The sequence below is a fragment of the Amphibalanus amphitrite genome, unplaced genomic scaffold (assembly GCF_019059575.1).
Source record: "Amphibalanus amphitrite isolate SeventyFive unplaced genomic scaffold, NRLGWU_Aamphi_draft 001028F_arrow, whole genome shotgun sequence".
NCBI classification, from domain to species: domain Eukaryota; kingdom Metazoa; phylum Arthropoda; class Thecostraca; order Balanomorpha; family Balanidae; genus Amphibalanus; species Amphibalanus amphitrite.
Window position 1 is genome coordinate 1 of NW_024882522.1, and position 16221 is coordinate 16221.

Sequence of the window (16221 nt, forward strand, 5' to 3'; positions counted from 1 at the left end):
CTGGCCAACTCTCCCACCAGGCTAGACTTTGCCCGGCACAGTCGTCGCTCAGTGCCTCGGGCGGTGACCCGTTCAAAGGGGCTCTCAATTCGTATGGTGCGTGGCTCTCAAACCAATACAGAACAGTGAAACGCAAAGGCTCACTTTCCATATAGCGAACGGCTGATCTGGCGCCGGGGCTTCATTCATGTAAGGCGCCCATCACAGCGCGCATTTCAGTTAGTGTCGGGCGCAAAAGCTACTATGCTCCGCCCCTCCATCACGTGACCCTGCCCTCACGTGGCCTCAGTCACGTGTGTTTCCACTTCTTGGCGCATGGCGGCGCTAGTCTCGCAGGGGCGGTGGTAGCTTGCTCCCCCGCCGTCCGAGGGGATGGGTAGCAACTGCTGGTGACTTGTACTCCAGAGGTCTAGCGGATCTCTCATATAAGATTTAGCCAGCTACCATGCTTAATTTTTAACCTAGAGTATGGGGCTCCTGCCCCATGTCGAGGGAAGTTTAGCCCTGGGGTGGGGCAAAATGCCCCATTTGCAGTTGCTTTACAAATCACTTCCTAACTTGGAGTCCAAACACACGTAAATAAATTTGAGGGGTGGAATTTAAAGTAAAATGTCCCAACAACGCACTGAGCACAAAGTTGACCATTCAAGTGATGTGGGACTTAAGTTATTTAGCAAAGTAAACTATATGGGGCATCTTACCCCAGGCTCCCCTACAGGTGGAGCGCCCACTGTTCAGGTGGGGCGGGGCGCCGAATGTACAGGTGGAGCGGAGCGCTGAGTGTACAGGAGGGGCGAGGCGCCGCCATCCAGTCACTGCAGTACTGGGGGCCCGAGCCGCTCGGGCAGACCACCCGGCTCCGACCGGCCCTCCGTGTGCAGGCGTGGCAAGAACACGCACTGCACAGCGAGTCAGCAGCCGGCAGCTGATCAGGCCCTCCCGCGTGCGTGTTTCCCCAGTTTGCCGGAGCACAGCCGGTCGGCGGTGTCCGAGGTCGCCTCTGCGTTCGCCACGTGCCACACATTCTGCAATTTCTGAACGGCGCGGCGTGCCCCACCCGCCACACCGGACACCTCTGAACGGAGCCGACCGACGCGCCATCTGCCGAACGGAGCCGACCGGCGCGCCATCTGCCGAACGGAGCCGACCGGCGCGCCATCTGCCGAACGGAGCCGACCGGCGCGCCATCTGCCGGCGCCCTATTGGCTTTTCCTATGTTGGGCGTTCTGTTCTGTTCTCTTTTTTCTTTCTTTTTGTGTAAATTTCTTTTTTTAATCTGTCGTCTAGGTCTATAACCTCAATAAAAGGATGAGCATGAGAATTATGTTGAAAGTTTTAGTCTGTGTTTGCTTTTTGGTACGTACGTAGTACGTACAGGTCACCGCTGAAGTAATGCGCGCATATACTGTAATCGGACAAAACCTAGCACCAATCATTAATGGTGAGGCCTATCATCAAAGGCAAGTATCGCACAGATTCGTGTTCCAGTTGGACAACTTTCTCTAACTCGTCACAGTTCCACCTGCCACAGAATGCTCGCTATAATCGAAAACGGGAATATTCACACCATTCGGGGCACCCCGGAGTTCAATCTCTGTGACCGCCACTGAACAGAGAGTTGTAAACCTACGCAGTACGCACGTGCGTACCACGCCATTAGTAAGTGTCATTGCTGAACCCTCCAGTAGAGTGTAGCCACTGATGATCGGGACACCAGCATCGACCAATAGAGGCTCTTTCTCTGACAGGCGAGAATCGGGCGGGTCAGAAGTGGGGAGGGGTTGACCGCGGGGCTTCTGGCCGGCGCGGCGCGGCAGAGTGTGGCCGTGGGAGGGGTGGGTGGAGGTATAGTGACAGGGACGCAGGGTTGTGCTCGACTAAAAAAATTTGCCGACTCATCATTCAACTTCTGGAACCGACGGCCCTGGTGGCGCAGTCGGTTAGGGCGTCGACCCGCGGTGCGGGCGGTGCCGGATTCGGGTTCGATTCCCGGTTCCGCCCGTTCCGCGGGCGTCGACCCCGGCTGTGTCACCAGGTGTGGGGTAGGCTCCCACTTCAGCCGTAGCCTGGGGGGCGGGGGAACAAGGGCCAGAAGGAGGAGGAGCCCTCCTGTAAATGGGACACAAGTGCCCGTTGGAGGGAGGCCTGAATAAAAAAGCCCTGACTCAACTCTGACTCAAACAAGGAGCTGATTGTTCCCTTGACTCGACGCATGACTCAGGCGGCTCAATGAAAATATGAGTAGACTCAAACTTGCTGCCAGTTTACGCGGTTAAATGTGTAAAAATACGCAACACTTCTTCAAAACAGCGATGGCCCATACCTCCCGGGTCTCCCCTACATAGACTATGGTAAAATCGGCGGATGAGGAAAATGAGGAATATCTCAGGCTAGCGTGTGCTTTCAACCGTTATCGTGTTATCAGGTTATCTCTTGCTCTCTCTGTCTTCGCTCGCTGATATAACTGCGGTTTGCTCACCCCTGCCTGCTTGCAAATGAGCTATACTGGAGCTCTCCAGCAAGAACCATGCCGAAAGTCCGTTTGCGAACTTCAGAATTGCACTTTATTCCCCATGATTGCCTTTTGTTTGCTGAGGCTGAAAACGAAAAGGGACTATTGCCAAAGGGACTCTTTGCTGACTCTGGATAACTGACTCGAGTCATCACCGGTCATCAAAAACACACAGTCTCCAAGCTCGATAGCTAAGGTATGTGTTATAAAAGTATAATGCTCGCATCTAATTAGAATCGAGCGCAATCGTACTTTTAGCCAGGAACTAAATGTTCGGTCAATTCTGGGACACCCTGTAGGTAAGGTGCTGGACTCCCGGTAGGTATAGTGAGAGTCCGGGTTCGGCTCCCTCCAGCGCTCGATATTATGAGACTCGAGTGGTCTGGGGATGGTACTACTACAGCATAGTACGGGCTTGGTCTGCGGTTGGTGGGAGCTGCCGCACGCAGTTGAGGTGAGTTTGGTGGAGCAAGCTGTTTCCGGCTTTGACGGACCCGCTGAACTTTTGCAGCTAAATTCTCCTTTTTTCTCCTTCTGCTCTGAAAAGTAGTCTATTAAAAAAAAAAATCGACCTAATTTTATGGAGAATATATTATCACCCAGCAGCGCTCAGTGTTGAGAAGTTCAGTGACCTCCCGCTGTATGAATACAATATGTAGTTCTGTTCTGGCATGTAGTGCTGATCAGGCGTATATGGCGGGTGTTGGATCCCTGCAGGGCGCGTGGCCCGTCACCGGCCGGCTCCTGGCGCTCCGATGGCGTCCAATACCTAAAAGCACATGTGGGAACGCCAGCCGTCAGCTACCGTCACACAGACAGGCCACTAGCCGCGGGCTGGTACACAGGGCGGGAATAGGCAGTTCAGCACAGACCACACAAACACATACACCCCGCCGCGGACTGATACACAGGGCGGGAATAGGCAGTTCAGCACAGACCACACAAACACATACACCCCGCCGCGGGCTGATACACAGGGCGCGAATAGGCAGTTCAGCACAGACCACACAAACACATACACCCCGCCGCGGGCTGATACACAGGGCGCGAATAGGCAGTTCAGCACAGACCACACAAACACATACACCCCGCCGCGGGCTGATACACAGGGCGCGAATAGGCAGTTCAGCACAGACCACACAAACACATACACCCCGCCGCGGGCTGATACACAGGGCGGGAATAGGCAGTTCAGCACAGACCACACAAACACATACACCTGGCCGCGGGCTGATACACAGGGCGGGAATAGGCAGTTCAGCACAGACCACACAAACACATACACCTGGCCGCGGGCTGATACACAGGGCGGGAATAGGCAGTTCAGTACAGACCACACAAACACATACACCTGGCCGCGGGCTGATACACAGGGCGGGAATAGGCAGTTCAGCACAGACCACACAAACACATACACCTGGCCGCGGGCTGATACACAGGGCGGGAATAGGCAGTTCAGCACAGACCACACAAACACATAGGTACACCTGGCCGCGGGCTGATACACAGGGCGGTAATAGGCAGTTCAGCACAGACCACACAAACACATACACCTGGCCGCGGGCTGATACACAGGGCGGGAATAGGCAGTTCAGCACAGACCACACAAACACATACACTCTGACCGCGGGCTGATACACAGGGCGCGAATAGGCAGTTCAGCACAGACCACACAAACACATAGGTACACCTGGCCGCGGGCTGATACACAGGGCGGGAATAGGCAGTTCAGCACAGACCACACAAACACATACACCTGGCCGCGGGCTGATACACATGGCGGGGTGTCCGTATGTTACCTGCTGAGTTTCGTCTGTCGCTGCAGTGTCGATTCAAGCTCGGCCTACGCCGCTACATTAAGCCTCGCGTTTATAGGGGTTCAAACGGAACCCCTTCGGTTTTTCACAAACAACTCATGCAAAAAGCGGCCGAGCACGACGAAACTTTAACCCGCGCCGTGCTGGTGGCCTGATTTTTCCGTGTCGTAATGGGGGGGGCGATTTCACGCCCTCCCCCCGTCTAACTCGGCTCCTGGACCACGCAGCGACACGCGGTAAGCGGCATTCGAAAGGGCGTCAAAAATAATTGAGGAAATATTCAGGTCATTTTTCCCTACAATTTTTATTCAGTAGAAACAAGCGCAGCTCAGTTTGGTTTTCGACAGCGGAGACAACAATGGCTTATCCGGCTCATCTTCCCCAGGTGAAAATGGCTCATCTTGCCCCACCTGCGGCCATTTTCGATTAATGACACGCGCTAAGAAAAATAACCATGCACCGCAGACAACAACCATCTCATTTTAATTAAAGGGACCCTCCCACCTTCAAAAAAGTTTATGAATTGGCATGAAAGTGATGTCGCTCGGTTCAGAAAGAGCGAAAACGAATATCTACCAAATTTCACCGAAAAAATATTCACCGGTTTTCAAGATATTAGACTTTTACTTTTGTTTACTTTTTGGGATCTCCGCTGTTTCTAGCGACTTTATTTTAGAAGTGCGGCGTTTGCGGCAGATGTTGCGCGCAAATAGCATATACCACCGTGTAGGGGAGAGCGGGGAGAGTTGTATCATGTCCAAGTTGTATCAGGGCGAATTGTGCCAAACTTATCCAATGGATGGCGCTCGCGACACGACCAGCCGACGAGGTTTTCCGGGCGCCATCTTTCCCTGTTCTGTCTTGTGGCTGAGTGGACGCGTCTCGAGGTGAGAGCCGATTTTATGTTTTTTTTTAATGTCATTCTAAAAAAAATAAGTTGCAAGAAAATGTGTGTTTTGGGCATTTAGATGTGCACGAATTTGAAAGATCTCCGTAGCGGTGGTGAGGGTAGGTTCTAAGGCTGCGTGAGTGAAAACGGATTTCTCCAGCTGTCCGCTGTTTTTTTTAGCACGAGGATGTTTTTCCAAGATGGCGGCTAGGTACATGTTGTATCAGAGCCGGGTGGGGTATGTTGTAACATGTATGTATGTATGTATGCATGGGTATGTTGCTTTTAATCGCGAAAGCTAAGCCCTGGCTCGCGTTTGTAGGTAGCTAGTCAATGCTCGTTCCATTTCGGCACAATGTGTTGGCTTCTTTGCTCTTAACGGGCCACTTTTGCGTCTAGTCTGTTGATGTTTCGTTCGGATTGCATTGACCTAAGTTTGGTCTAATAAAGTGAAGCCTTTGAGCATACCTATACATTGTATTAACCCCATTTAATGTTGCTGTTATGTTCAAAACCAGTAGCAAGCACACTCCCTGAAACGTGAAATAGTGATACAAATTACCCCACCATGTGATACAACTCACCCAAGCCATGGGGCAAGTTGTATCAAAAACATTGTTCTATTCGGCAGACCGTAAAAGAAAAACTGGTAGAGGTAGCGGAAAAGTTACTTTGCACAAAAAAGCAGAAGAATCAAGGAAGGGGACAGTATGGAAATAATGAGTTTATCACGGACAGTTACGAGTTTATGGGTCTCGGTGTAAAAACTGATACAACCCACCCCACTCTCCCCTACTACAAAACGTTTTAGTCAAACATTTAAAAATCGTTAGAAATCTGCGCTGACGTCACACATTCAGAGGGGTATTCCTAAGCATTAGCCCCTCTGAATCAAAATGCTGCAATTTTGAAATTCAATATTTCCGATTTAAAGGTAGTGTGCCAGCTTTCTTGGACCGTATGGAGTTAATGGCCCAGATAAGGAGAACCGGATTTTTAGAACTTATCCATACCTTCAAAACTCATGGAAACGTCTTAAATTCTTCAAATTTTGAGTACCCCAGTGCGAAATTCGCCCCGACGGGTTGTCGGTCGTACCCCAACCACATTTCACACCACTATGAACAATAAATGCACACACTGAAATCGCTATTACCGATATGCTCATCCAATCAAGTTTCGATAAACCCGTTCATCATCATCTCCTGCGGTTTCGAACACGCCTGTTAGGTGGCTTCTGATGCTCGTCGAGGTCGGAATTTCCAAATACGCGTGGTGCGTCGGGTCGCGCGCTCTGACTTCGGCCAAGAAAAATGCGTCAGCTGATCATTGTCATTTCTGCCACTTGCGTGTGGTGAAATGGGGTCATAACTTATAAGACGGCTTTTTCATATCAATTATTTTACATAAAATCATATTTCAAACCATAAATAATGTTCGACAGCCAAATAAAAGAAACAATACCAATACGGGCTTACAGTTTAAGGCTCGACATTGTGTTGTCTACGATTAGACAGCTGATAACTCATTCCCGTACGTCGTATGGTCGTAACACTATAATGACCTTTGCTTATTGTCACAAGTGCGCCGCATTCGCGATTGTTGCCCGACGCCTGTTTGCAGGTGAGCCCACTACAGTTGTTATACATATCTAAAAACCGAAAAACTTTTAGGCGAAAAAGGCACAATTCCAGGCCCATTTTTGATTTTTTTTTTGCGATATTAGGTAAAAACAGAAGCTTCTTATCCTAGGAAAAATAAAATGGGAAATCTTTCAAAGGTGGCACACTACCTTTAAGGCATTTCTCGATGTTGTGAGTGCCGAAACCGGTAATTGTGAGCCAGGGACCCCATTTTGGCTATCTCAACTCAAATCTAATGTTAAGGTGGGAGGGTCCCTTTAACCCTCGCCCGCACATGCCATTTTCCCATCCTAGAACGCACATGGGGGGGGGGGGGGGGTACCACCCCCGCGCCATTTCATTTCTGTTGGAGATAGAGCTTAGTGGTAAAGACCAAAAACATTCTTTGGGAAGAGACAAATCCAATGATACCCAGTTTTACCTTCTCAGGTCAGTCATTGACTTTCCAGGTCAGGTCAAACTAAAAAATGTTGCTGTTTTGGGTCACCGTTGGATATCAAGTGCGCTGCTTATCATATACCGATGACGATGCTGTTTTTTGGTGCCAAGCCAGCTAGAACCTCTTTGTCACACTACCCGACCAGAGTTTTGCTGCTGAGGTCATTTCAGGTCAAGTTAGGTCAAGGTCAATTAAATGTGGTTGTATGTCTGTGTATGTCTGTGTGTATACTGATGTGTGCACCGATTGTTTTTGTGTCCATATTACATGAAATCATGATCTGAGAAGCTTTTACCAAAAATTCAGTCAAAAAACTTCACAAAAAGTAAATTCAGCTTGCCTAAAACGCAATTATCTTCGATGACCTACCTCTGGAGACCAAATGTTCCTGCCTTTCAAAATTGGCATCTGAGGGCCGCGCGCGACTCCTGCGGGCTTCGTAACGGCTCTATTGGGGCTCACTCAACCCGCCTAGTCCTCATGCTGAAAAGACTGGCCCTGAGCCCTGAGGATTTCATCAGTCTTTGCCAGCCCCAAGACCTACAGTGTGTCTAAAAAGAATGTACCGTCGCCACTACGTGGCGCTGGTGTCGCGAGCCGGTAGTTGGCTGAATCCGCACCAGACCACACATTCCCAAGCGCTAGGTGGCAGCTGCGCAGCGGCCGGTAGTAGCGTAAGCCCGAACCTTCGTGACACGACCCGGCGGGGGGGGGGAAGGAGGGGAGCGGGCGGGGCAGCGCGTGTAGGGAGGGGTGCTCCAGCAAGCTGGCAGTTGTCGCGGCCAAAGGTCAAGGGGTTACACACCAAGCGAACGGACGCTGATGTGGGTTCGTGGGGATCATGAACTTGTGTGTGGTAGATGCGTCTTGCGATGCACGGGTGATACGCCAGGTCTAAGCCAAAGGATTCAGGGGAGAGCTGAAGAAAAACACCTGGTCAACTACGGCGAATAATGGTGCTGAAAAATTAAAAGTATGGGTCAATGGCAATGCAAGCCTTCATGACTATAAACAACTTTTCTGAGGACGCAAAGGCCAGCATTGAATAACGATATCCGGATCGAAATTAGCAATGATTTATAATTAAATGCCGAACTAATAGCGCTGCAAAACCCTCCTAGTAAATTGTCAAGTCGGATTATACCCACTTGAATTAAACTATCCTAAATAAAATTGTTAATTAACTTTCTAACACTGACGTTCTTTATCATACGATAAGTATGGGGTTAACCAAGATTCAGCATCTTCCGCGTTCAAACAATCACCTGTAAGGCTAGAACATTAATGGCCAGGTAAAAACATGGTCGGGATTTGATTAACCGGATTATAAGTCGATTTTTTTAGTCGGGATTTGATAAGTCGGATTTTTTTTACGCCAACCGCATTTTTAAGTCAAGTCAGGTCACTGATCGGGGAATATTTGTTTCTGGTCCCTAAAAAGCTGTTTCTGGCACCTAATTGCTGATCAGCCCCAAAATGCTTATTCGACCCTAATATCTGAATCTGGCACCTAATTGCTTCCACACAGCCTAAAGTTGCCAGATCGTCTAGTTGAACTCCGTATTTGCTGTTTGCTGATTCAGCACCAAAACCAAAACTTCCAGCACCTATTTTATTCCACGTTTGCCTACCTAATTCGCGTAATCTTCCTGATTTTATGTATCCTAACAAACATGAACGTTGCATTCGGTGATGTCAAGTGTCATTTTCGCCAGTGGAGATAATGATTAATGCCATTTCTAGCCAAAAGAGAATCACTAGCCAGCTATGGTGCAGCATAGCAAGACGCTCCTATACCAGCCCGCTATGTAGAGACTAGAGATTATTGCACCCTCAGCCATTTTAACGTGAAAAGTTTGGATCCGTCACTTCCAGCCAGGCTCTCAGGTCATAAACTGGAGTAAAGCAAAATGTAAACTCTGAACAGACATGCCACGCAACCGGCCCTCTTTTCAATATTATTAGTTTTCTGCAATCATCGTCTGACTCCATCTCGATCAAACGCAGCATCCGGTTTCTACAGGGGCGTTTGACTGACCGGCCACACAATAACCAAAAACAAAATCAAAGCTTCATGCACACAAATGACATAAGTAAGAAACGGATGAAAAAGGCACAACCACGGCACAACTCTGCGCGGCAAACAACGGACAATGTCCCACGCAAGATCCCGCGTTTCTTCAGCGGCCTTGAACGGAATGAAAACATTACATTTCTTTTTTGGAGCTATTTGATGACGTCAAAAAATACAATACCCGTTTTAATGGTCAAAATCGAGACAATTACTCACAAAAATGTTTCCCTTTAAGCATTACAAATAAATGCTTTTAAATATGTAAATGACATTGTTTTTCAAACAAATCAATATTATTTGCTTACTTAAACGTCATATACAATGCTGAGATCACTACGGGGCTGTCTTAGAGTGTAGCTGCACTGGCAACCTTTAGACTAGACTCCAGGGGTCATTATACCAGAACAACATGATTCTACCAGCCAGTAGTTCATTTTTCTACTAGATTGGTGCTACGCTCAGCATTTAGGTGCCATATTCAGAAAAAAGAGTAAGGCGTACCGATGAATAGGTGCCAGAAACAGCTAATTAAGGCCATTTTCCATGATTGGTGCTGATATCCACCAAATAGGTGCTGAGGACCAATTTTGGGGCGAGTCAGCTTTTAGGTGCCAGAAATAGCTTTTCTGGGACGCAATTAAATGGCGTCCTCACTGATCTATGACGATAAATGAGCAGTCCTAACATGAACTGTGTGAAACTGTCCTAAACTGTCCTAAAATGAACATTTTAGGACTGTGCTAAAATGTTCCAACTTCGCAACACCCTCAGTGCAGAGCTTTCATAGGGAGATGAAACTTACAGGATCTTATAGTATGATCGAGAGGTCTAACAACTTGTATAAATGTATATTATCTAGGATTTTCTTGAGGGTCGCCTGAGATCAGGTCAGTCTCTCACCATTAAAAGTCAATGTCCGTGAAGTTAGCGTCAGCAACAGCAACGAATACAGCGTCGGATTCAGAATCGCTTAAAAAACTCATATTAGGTCAATTGGGGGACGGGGAGCAAGAATATGACCTTTATTTGGCCATAGCTCTTACCCCTTACCCCTTAATCGGCCCTTAAACGACGGGGCGCGTCAAAAGTGCCTCAAGGGTTCGTCTGATCGCCAAAATAAGGGTCGCAATCGATTTCTCGGGTCAATATCTAGCCGCAGCCTCGGGTTCCAAATGTGTGCAACTTACCCCTTACCCCTTAATCGGCCCTTAAAGGAAGGGGCGCGTCAAAAGTGCCTCAAGGGTTCGTCTAACTTCTAACTTCACGACGCTAACTTCACGGACATTAAAAGTCAGGGGAATATGGAAATTGCTAGTTTGGTCCGGAAATGATATACAACTATCTCAAATTCTCAAGCACACGGAATCGTGATTTCATGCGCTCCTTGCAAGGTCTGATGCTTTAATTTTGCTTTGTTGATCTTGCGTGACGTCATTTATCACGTAACTAAGGCTATCAGTTTTTCGTCAATAACTCCCGATCAACTAAAGCTACCGAGTCGATAAAGTCACTAATGGACATGAAAAGACCTGCTGAATCGATTGATATGCAATATGACCTCCTTTGACCAGCTACGTGACCTGACGGGCTGTGACCTGACCTTGACCCGAGGTTAACACCTTAACTCTCGCCCTTATAGGTGTTTTTTCCAGCCTCAAACGTATAAGGGTCCGTTGGACCCCCCTTGCCGTTTCGCCCCTGATCGAGCTAGAGCTTCGCGGAAAAAACGAGCGTGTTGGCCGTGACGAGAGGAAGTCGATGATACCCAATTTTAAGGTCCTAGGTCATCGGTTGACTTTCCAGGTCAGGTCAATGACCCAAAAGTCGTGGAAATCGGGACCTGTTAGAAAGTCGTAAAGCGTGGCTGCTATGGGGTTTTTGGGGTGCTGATCACGAATATCATGTTAGTTTTGATCACAGATGATGTCTTCATGCATTTAGGCCAGGTCGGGTCAGGTCAGGTCAGGTCAACCAGTAAGGGTATTCGTAGTAGGTGGCAACCGCCTCTGACAGCTTCGCAACATGTTACGAGGGCACCAAAACTACTTCGTAAATGTTCATATGGCTGCTAAATTCGAATTCAGCTCCTAAAACTGGCCTAGAAACATGTAAAACCCCTAATGCATGGAAGCAAGATCATATCCCATGTTTGAACGCTTAAAACCACGAAAAGACTGCAAACGCGCCGCTAATGCGAGCCGACATACGCCGAATCGCGATTCCGGCCAAACATGGTCTCGAAAAGAAGGTCGCAGGTCAAAGGTCATTAAGGTCAGGGTCATGACAATTTCGGGGTGGGTGTAAAATTGATTAACGCGAGGGTACTGAAAGTTTCGTCGCGATCGGCCGCTTTTTACGCGAGTTATTCGCGAAAAAACAAGGGAGGGGGTCCGTTCGACCCCCCCCTCTATACGGGCGAGGGTTAAGTTGATCTCACCCGAAGAAAAAGTATACCATTCGACACGCCTGAGCTAGACAAACACGATGCTGCTAAAATCGCGGATCTGCGATCATTTTTAGCGAAGTTATTTACCAAAAACCGAACCTGTGCCTTGGGCCACTTGACCTGACCTCCGAAGTCATCGGCTGACCCTGGTCCTTAAATCGGAGACCAAACGCTGCATTTCGTAACGACGCACACGATCGTTTCTTTCGTGAGGGTCTAGCTCAATTAGGGGCGAATCGGCGAAGGGGGTTGGTTCCTCACTTCCAACCCCCAACGTCCCCTCGGTATTCAGAAAACCTGAAGGTCCGGTGAGGGTTAAAACGTTTCTCCTGAACGCGGAAGAAATGTGAAAGTCAAAGCTCTATAGACGTCCTGTAAAAGTGGCCATAATAAAATAAATAAAATTCGTTAGAAATAAGATGCTTTTTAAACGACTTACTCATATAAAATCGGGTGCTGGGACCAATTTTATAAACGCTTTAGAATGGACAGGGTGTCACTGGCTAAAGTTTGGGTGCAGAAAACGGCTATTACCTAAATGCAAAATGGTTTTCATGCATTTCAGTCAATTGTATATTGTCGGTCCCAGTGGCCGAGCTAAAAAAAATCGGTAGTGTTTTGCATCTTTTACGCCCTAAGAAACTACACCATCTATCGAAGTGGGCGGGCGTATTTGAATGGGAGGGCGCATTATGCACGAATCGTGTGCTTTCGTTTATTTTGGACTGTATTTTACCACATCCACTGCTGGTATCACTATTAATATTATCTAATGCCGTGAATACGACAGCATTCCATTTATAAGATTGGGCCAATGGAGTCGCGCCCTGCGAGCTCGGTTTTCCGCTGGGCCGCTACAGGCCAGGAAGTCGGTCTTCGCCTGAGGGCAGGACAAAGGTCAGCGAGGGAGCGCGGGGTCAGCCAGGTATCGCCAAGTGCCGAGCGAAAGCCGCTCCCTCCCCTCTCTTCCCCTCTTCTCCCCTCCCCACCTCGGTATAGATGGGGAGGGACCGAACTGCCAATGACATGCGAGCGGTCAAGGCCGCTCGCGCGGCAGCGACCCTGGCGGCCGGGTGCCGCAACTGGGATTCAGCCAAGTTACCGATTCGCCTCCTGTGGGAGAGCCAAACCAGGGGACATACTTTTTAGACATACTGTACAACGGCTCATGGGGTCCCGATGTCGAAATATGAGGGAATCTACGCGGGACCATCAGGACGTAAAGTGATTTCGATCAGGACCAACGTAAGGCTGTACAGGACTCTGCGTAAGCCCTCTGATCTTCAGAAGCCCACCCATGTATGTTTTCACTTAGAGACCATATTAGGGCCCTCAGAGACCAGTACAGGGCCTGCAAACTGCATAGGCCAGTAGTTTGAGACCATCAGAGACCGAGTTGGGCTCTCAGAGGCTAATGTGGGTCCTTACTCATTATAGGCCAACATGGGGCCCTCAGATGTCAGCGTGGGGCTCTAAAAGACCGGCATGAGCCGTCGTTGGACCCCAGAGGCCAGCAGAGGGCCATCAAAGGCCAAAATGGGCCCTCCTCAGAGGCCAATGCAGGCCCTTAGAGGCATCGGGTCTTTAGCAGCCAGTGCGGGGCCCTCATTGGCACCTAAAGGTTCGTCTTAGGACACCAGAGACAGAAATAAGGCCACCAGAGACCGGTGTGAGACGCTCAGACGCCGGTTGGGGCCCCTGAGGCCGGTTAGGGGCCCTCATAGGCCAGATGTGGGGCTTAAGAGGTCGATGTTGGCTCTTAGCGGCCAACGTGGGCGCTTGACCGCCACTGAAGTTCCCTCAGAGGTCAGTGTAGGACGCTCAAAGACCGGTGTGGGAGCTATATTAATAGCTTGGAGTGGGTTTTTTTTAGCCTCGTGACGATCGAATAAGGGCCAGGGCCCCATACACCTATGGAGGCCCATCGGTTGCTTGAGGGGGGGGGGGCAAATTATATGATGGCCCCCTTTATTGGCCTTTGGGGGGCATGGCCCTGATGCCCCCCCCCCCACGCGACCGCCACTGTGTACACATTACACACAGGCCTCTGAGATTGCATACTAGCTCATGCAAACTATATGCAGGCCCCGGAGGTCCCACGCTAATCCTTAAGAAACCAAGCCGGCATACGGCGTCACCACCGGGCTTCTGAGGTGCACCGCACCAACCCATGAGGTCTTACTTTAGTGTCGTAGAGCCACGCTCATTTGGCAGGGCCCACCCGCCACTGCCGAAGAGGGTCTCATGCCAGCCATTGCTGGGCCTACGAGAGCCTCAAGTAAACCCATGCTGATATTCCATATAAGATCCGGCCTTACTCGTGAAGCGGTGCCAGCGACGCTGACCGCCAAATTGACAGAATGCGAAGCTGAGCCCACTCATGAGTAAAATTTACGTCCTTTGATGGCGCAAGAAAGAAAATGAAACATACAAAAAGCTTTCTAGGACCTTTGTTCGATCTGAAAGGTGGGGCCAAAAGATAGTATGGCCCCGCCTTTCAGCACCAAAGGGGGGCCATGGCCCCCGTGCCCCCCCCCCTGGGACCGCCTATGTATGTTAAACGCCGTGCAATTTATTAATTGGTTCAGACATAATTCCTGAGAAGTCGTCTTTCCCTGTGGGGCTGTAGGTACGAGCTATGAGTCTGTAAAATAGCAAATAAATTTGATGAAATTGATCGTCTGTGAACCCTATTCCTGGCGGGGGGCCTCAGGAGCCCCCCCCCCCTGAGGTTTTTTGGTTATTTCTCCCAAACGCTTTGAGCTAGGAAGCTCAAATTTTCTGACTTTTCCTAATAGGCTTTTACGCAACATTTCTGAAAATTTTGAGTTGATCTGACCTCAGGTCAGGTCACCAGGTCAACCTAAATTTAGGTCATGAAAAAATGTTTGTCCCCTCACCACAGCAAGAGTTTTCGAGAAAATATGCTCAAACTTCCAGGTTCAAATGAGCTTACCGATATGTGCAACATATGTTTCGGTTTTTGTGATATCCTTGACAGGTCATGACCTGAGGTCACCAATGCTTACCATTACCGTCAATGGGGAAACGATTCAAACTAGCATGTTTGGGGTAAAATCAGAACTTATATGCATGAAACATTCATATCGTCTTCATATAATGAAGAGTACGTTATGGGAGGTGTCATGTCATACCAGGTCACACGAGGTCACTGAGGTCAAATACTATTTTTGCATATACCTTGTACAGAAAAGTATGTTCAAAGCGTTGTTTACCTTAGTTGTAAGTGCCTATACTGCTTAGTGAAGCATCGAATATCAAGAAAGTCACCTAGTATCCCTTTCTTGACCTAGCCTGGCCTTGACCTGAGGTCATGCCACTTTCTCTAGCAAAGTATGTCATGTTGCATATCAATCAAATCGCCTAAGTGAGTACAATACTTTGGTATGACTATTTTGTCGTTCACCAATTACATATTATTGTCAGATGTGATGGATAAGGGAGACGGGTATGAACCAACAAAGGGTGACATGACCTCAGTGATCTCGAGGAAGGTGAGTAAGTTAGTGACACGACTAGAGGAGAAAGGATATATCGGTAAGAATGAGAAGAAGTATCTTGTCCCTCCCCGTCCGACACCAGGTATCTTACAGGGTAACCCTAAGATTCACAAGGAGGGGGCCCCAATGAGGACAATTGTAAGTGGGAGGGGGCAGGTAACTGAGAAACTAGCGGGGTTAGCAGAGAGTCAGCTGACGGAGCATGTGGAAGCACAGGACTCGTACGTAAGGGATACCGGGGATTTCCTCAGCAAATTGCAGGAGATTGGTCAACCAGTCGAGCGTAATGGAGGGCACCGGCCTCTGATGTTCTGCATGGACGTGACAAAATTGTACCCGAGTGTCCCGAGGCGGGAGCGGTTAGACGCATGTCGGGTGGCGTTAAATGAACGGACAGAGCCAAACATCCCCACAGAGGAAGTCTTGGAAGTCATTGAGTTAGTCCTGGACAATAATAATTTTCAGCTCGGGGAAAGTAGGAATTATAGGCAAACGGAGGGTACCGCGATTGGGTCTAAATTGGGCAGAAATTTTGCGTGCACGTATATGGGGGCATGGGAGAAAGATTTGTTGTGTAGGTCTGCGCTCAAGCCGCTCAAATGTTATCGTTTCATTGACGATATCTGGGGTCTATGGGTACGTGGAGAGGAGAGCTTGCGGGCCTTTCATGATTTGGCCAACCAGATACACCAAAACATCAAGGTGGATCTGAGGATATCTGACAGCCACATCGAGTTCCTTGATGTGGAGGTACATCTCAGTGAGTCGGGTCACATATCTACCGATCTCTTCACCAAACCAACTGATGCTCGAGCGTACCTGCACTACACTTCGGACTAGGGCTATACCAATGGGCCTTGGAGTCAGTCTGAAACGTATC

The 16221-nt window shown here is 48.9% G+C and overlaps 1 protein-coding gene across 3 annotated transcripts in view; it reads right to left on the reverse strand.

Annotated features, from left to right (window-relative positions):
- Positions 1–3088: 3088 nt before the first annotated feature.
- LOC122369357 overlaps positions 3089–16221 on the reverse strand; it is a 28421-nt gene continuing 15288 nt past the window's right edge. For all 3 annotated transcript variants that reach the window (XM_043344042.1, XM_043344040.1, XM_043344041.1), the window contains exon 4: positions 3089–3281. In XM_043344042.1, the coding sequence (XP_043199977.1) occupies positions 3243–3281 (39 nt within the window). In that variant the 3' untranslated portion in view covers positions 3089–3242. The remainder of the gene's footprint in view (positions 3282–16221) is intronic.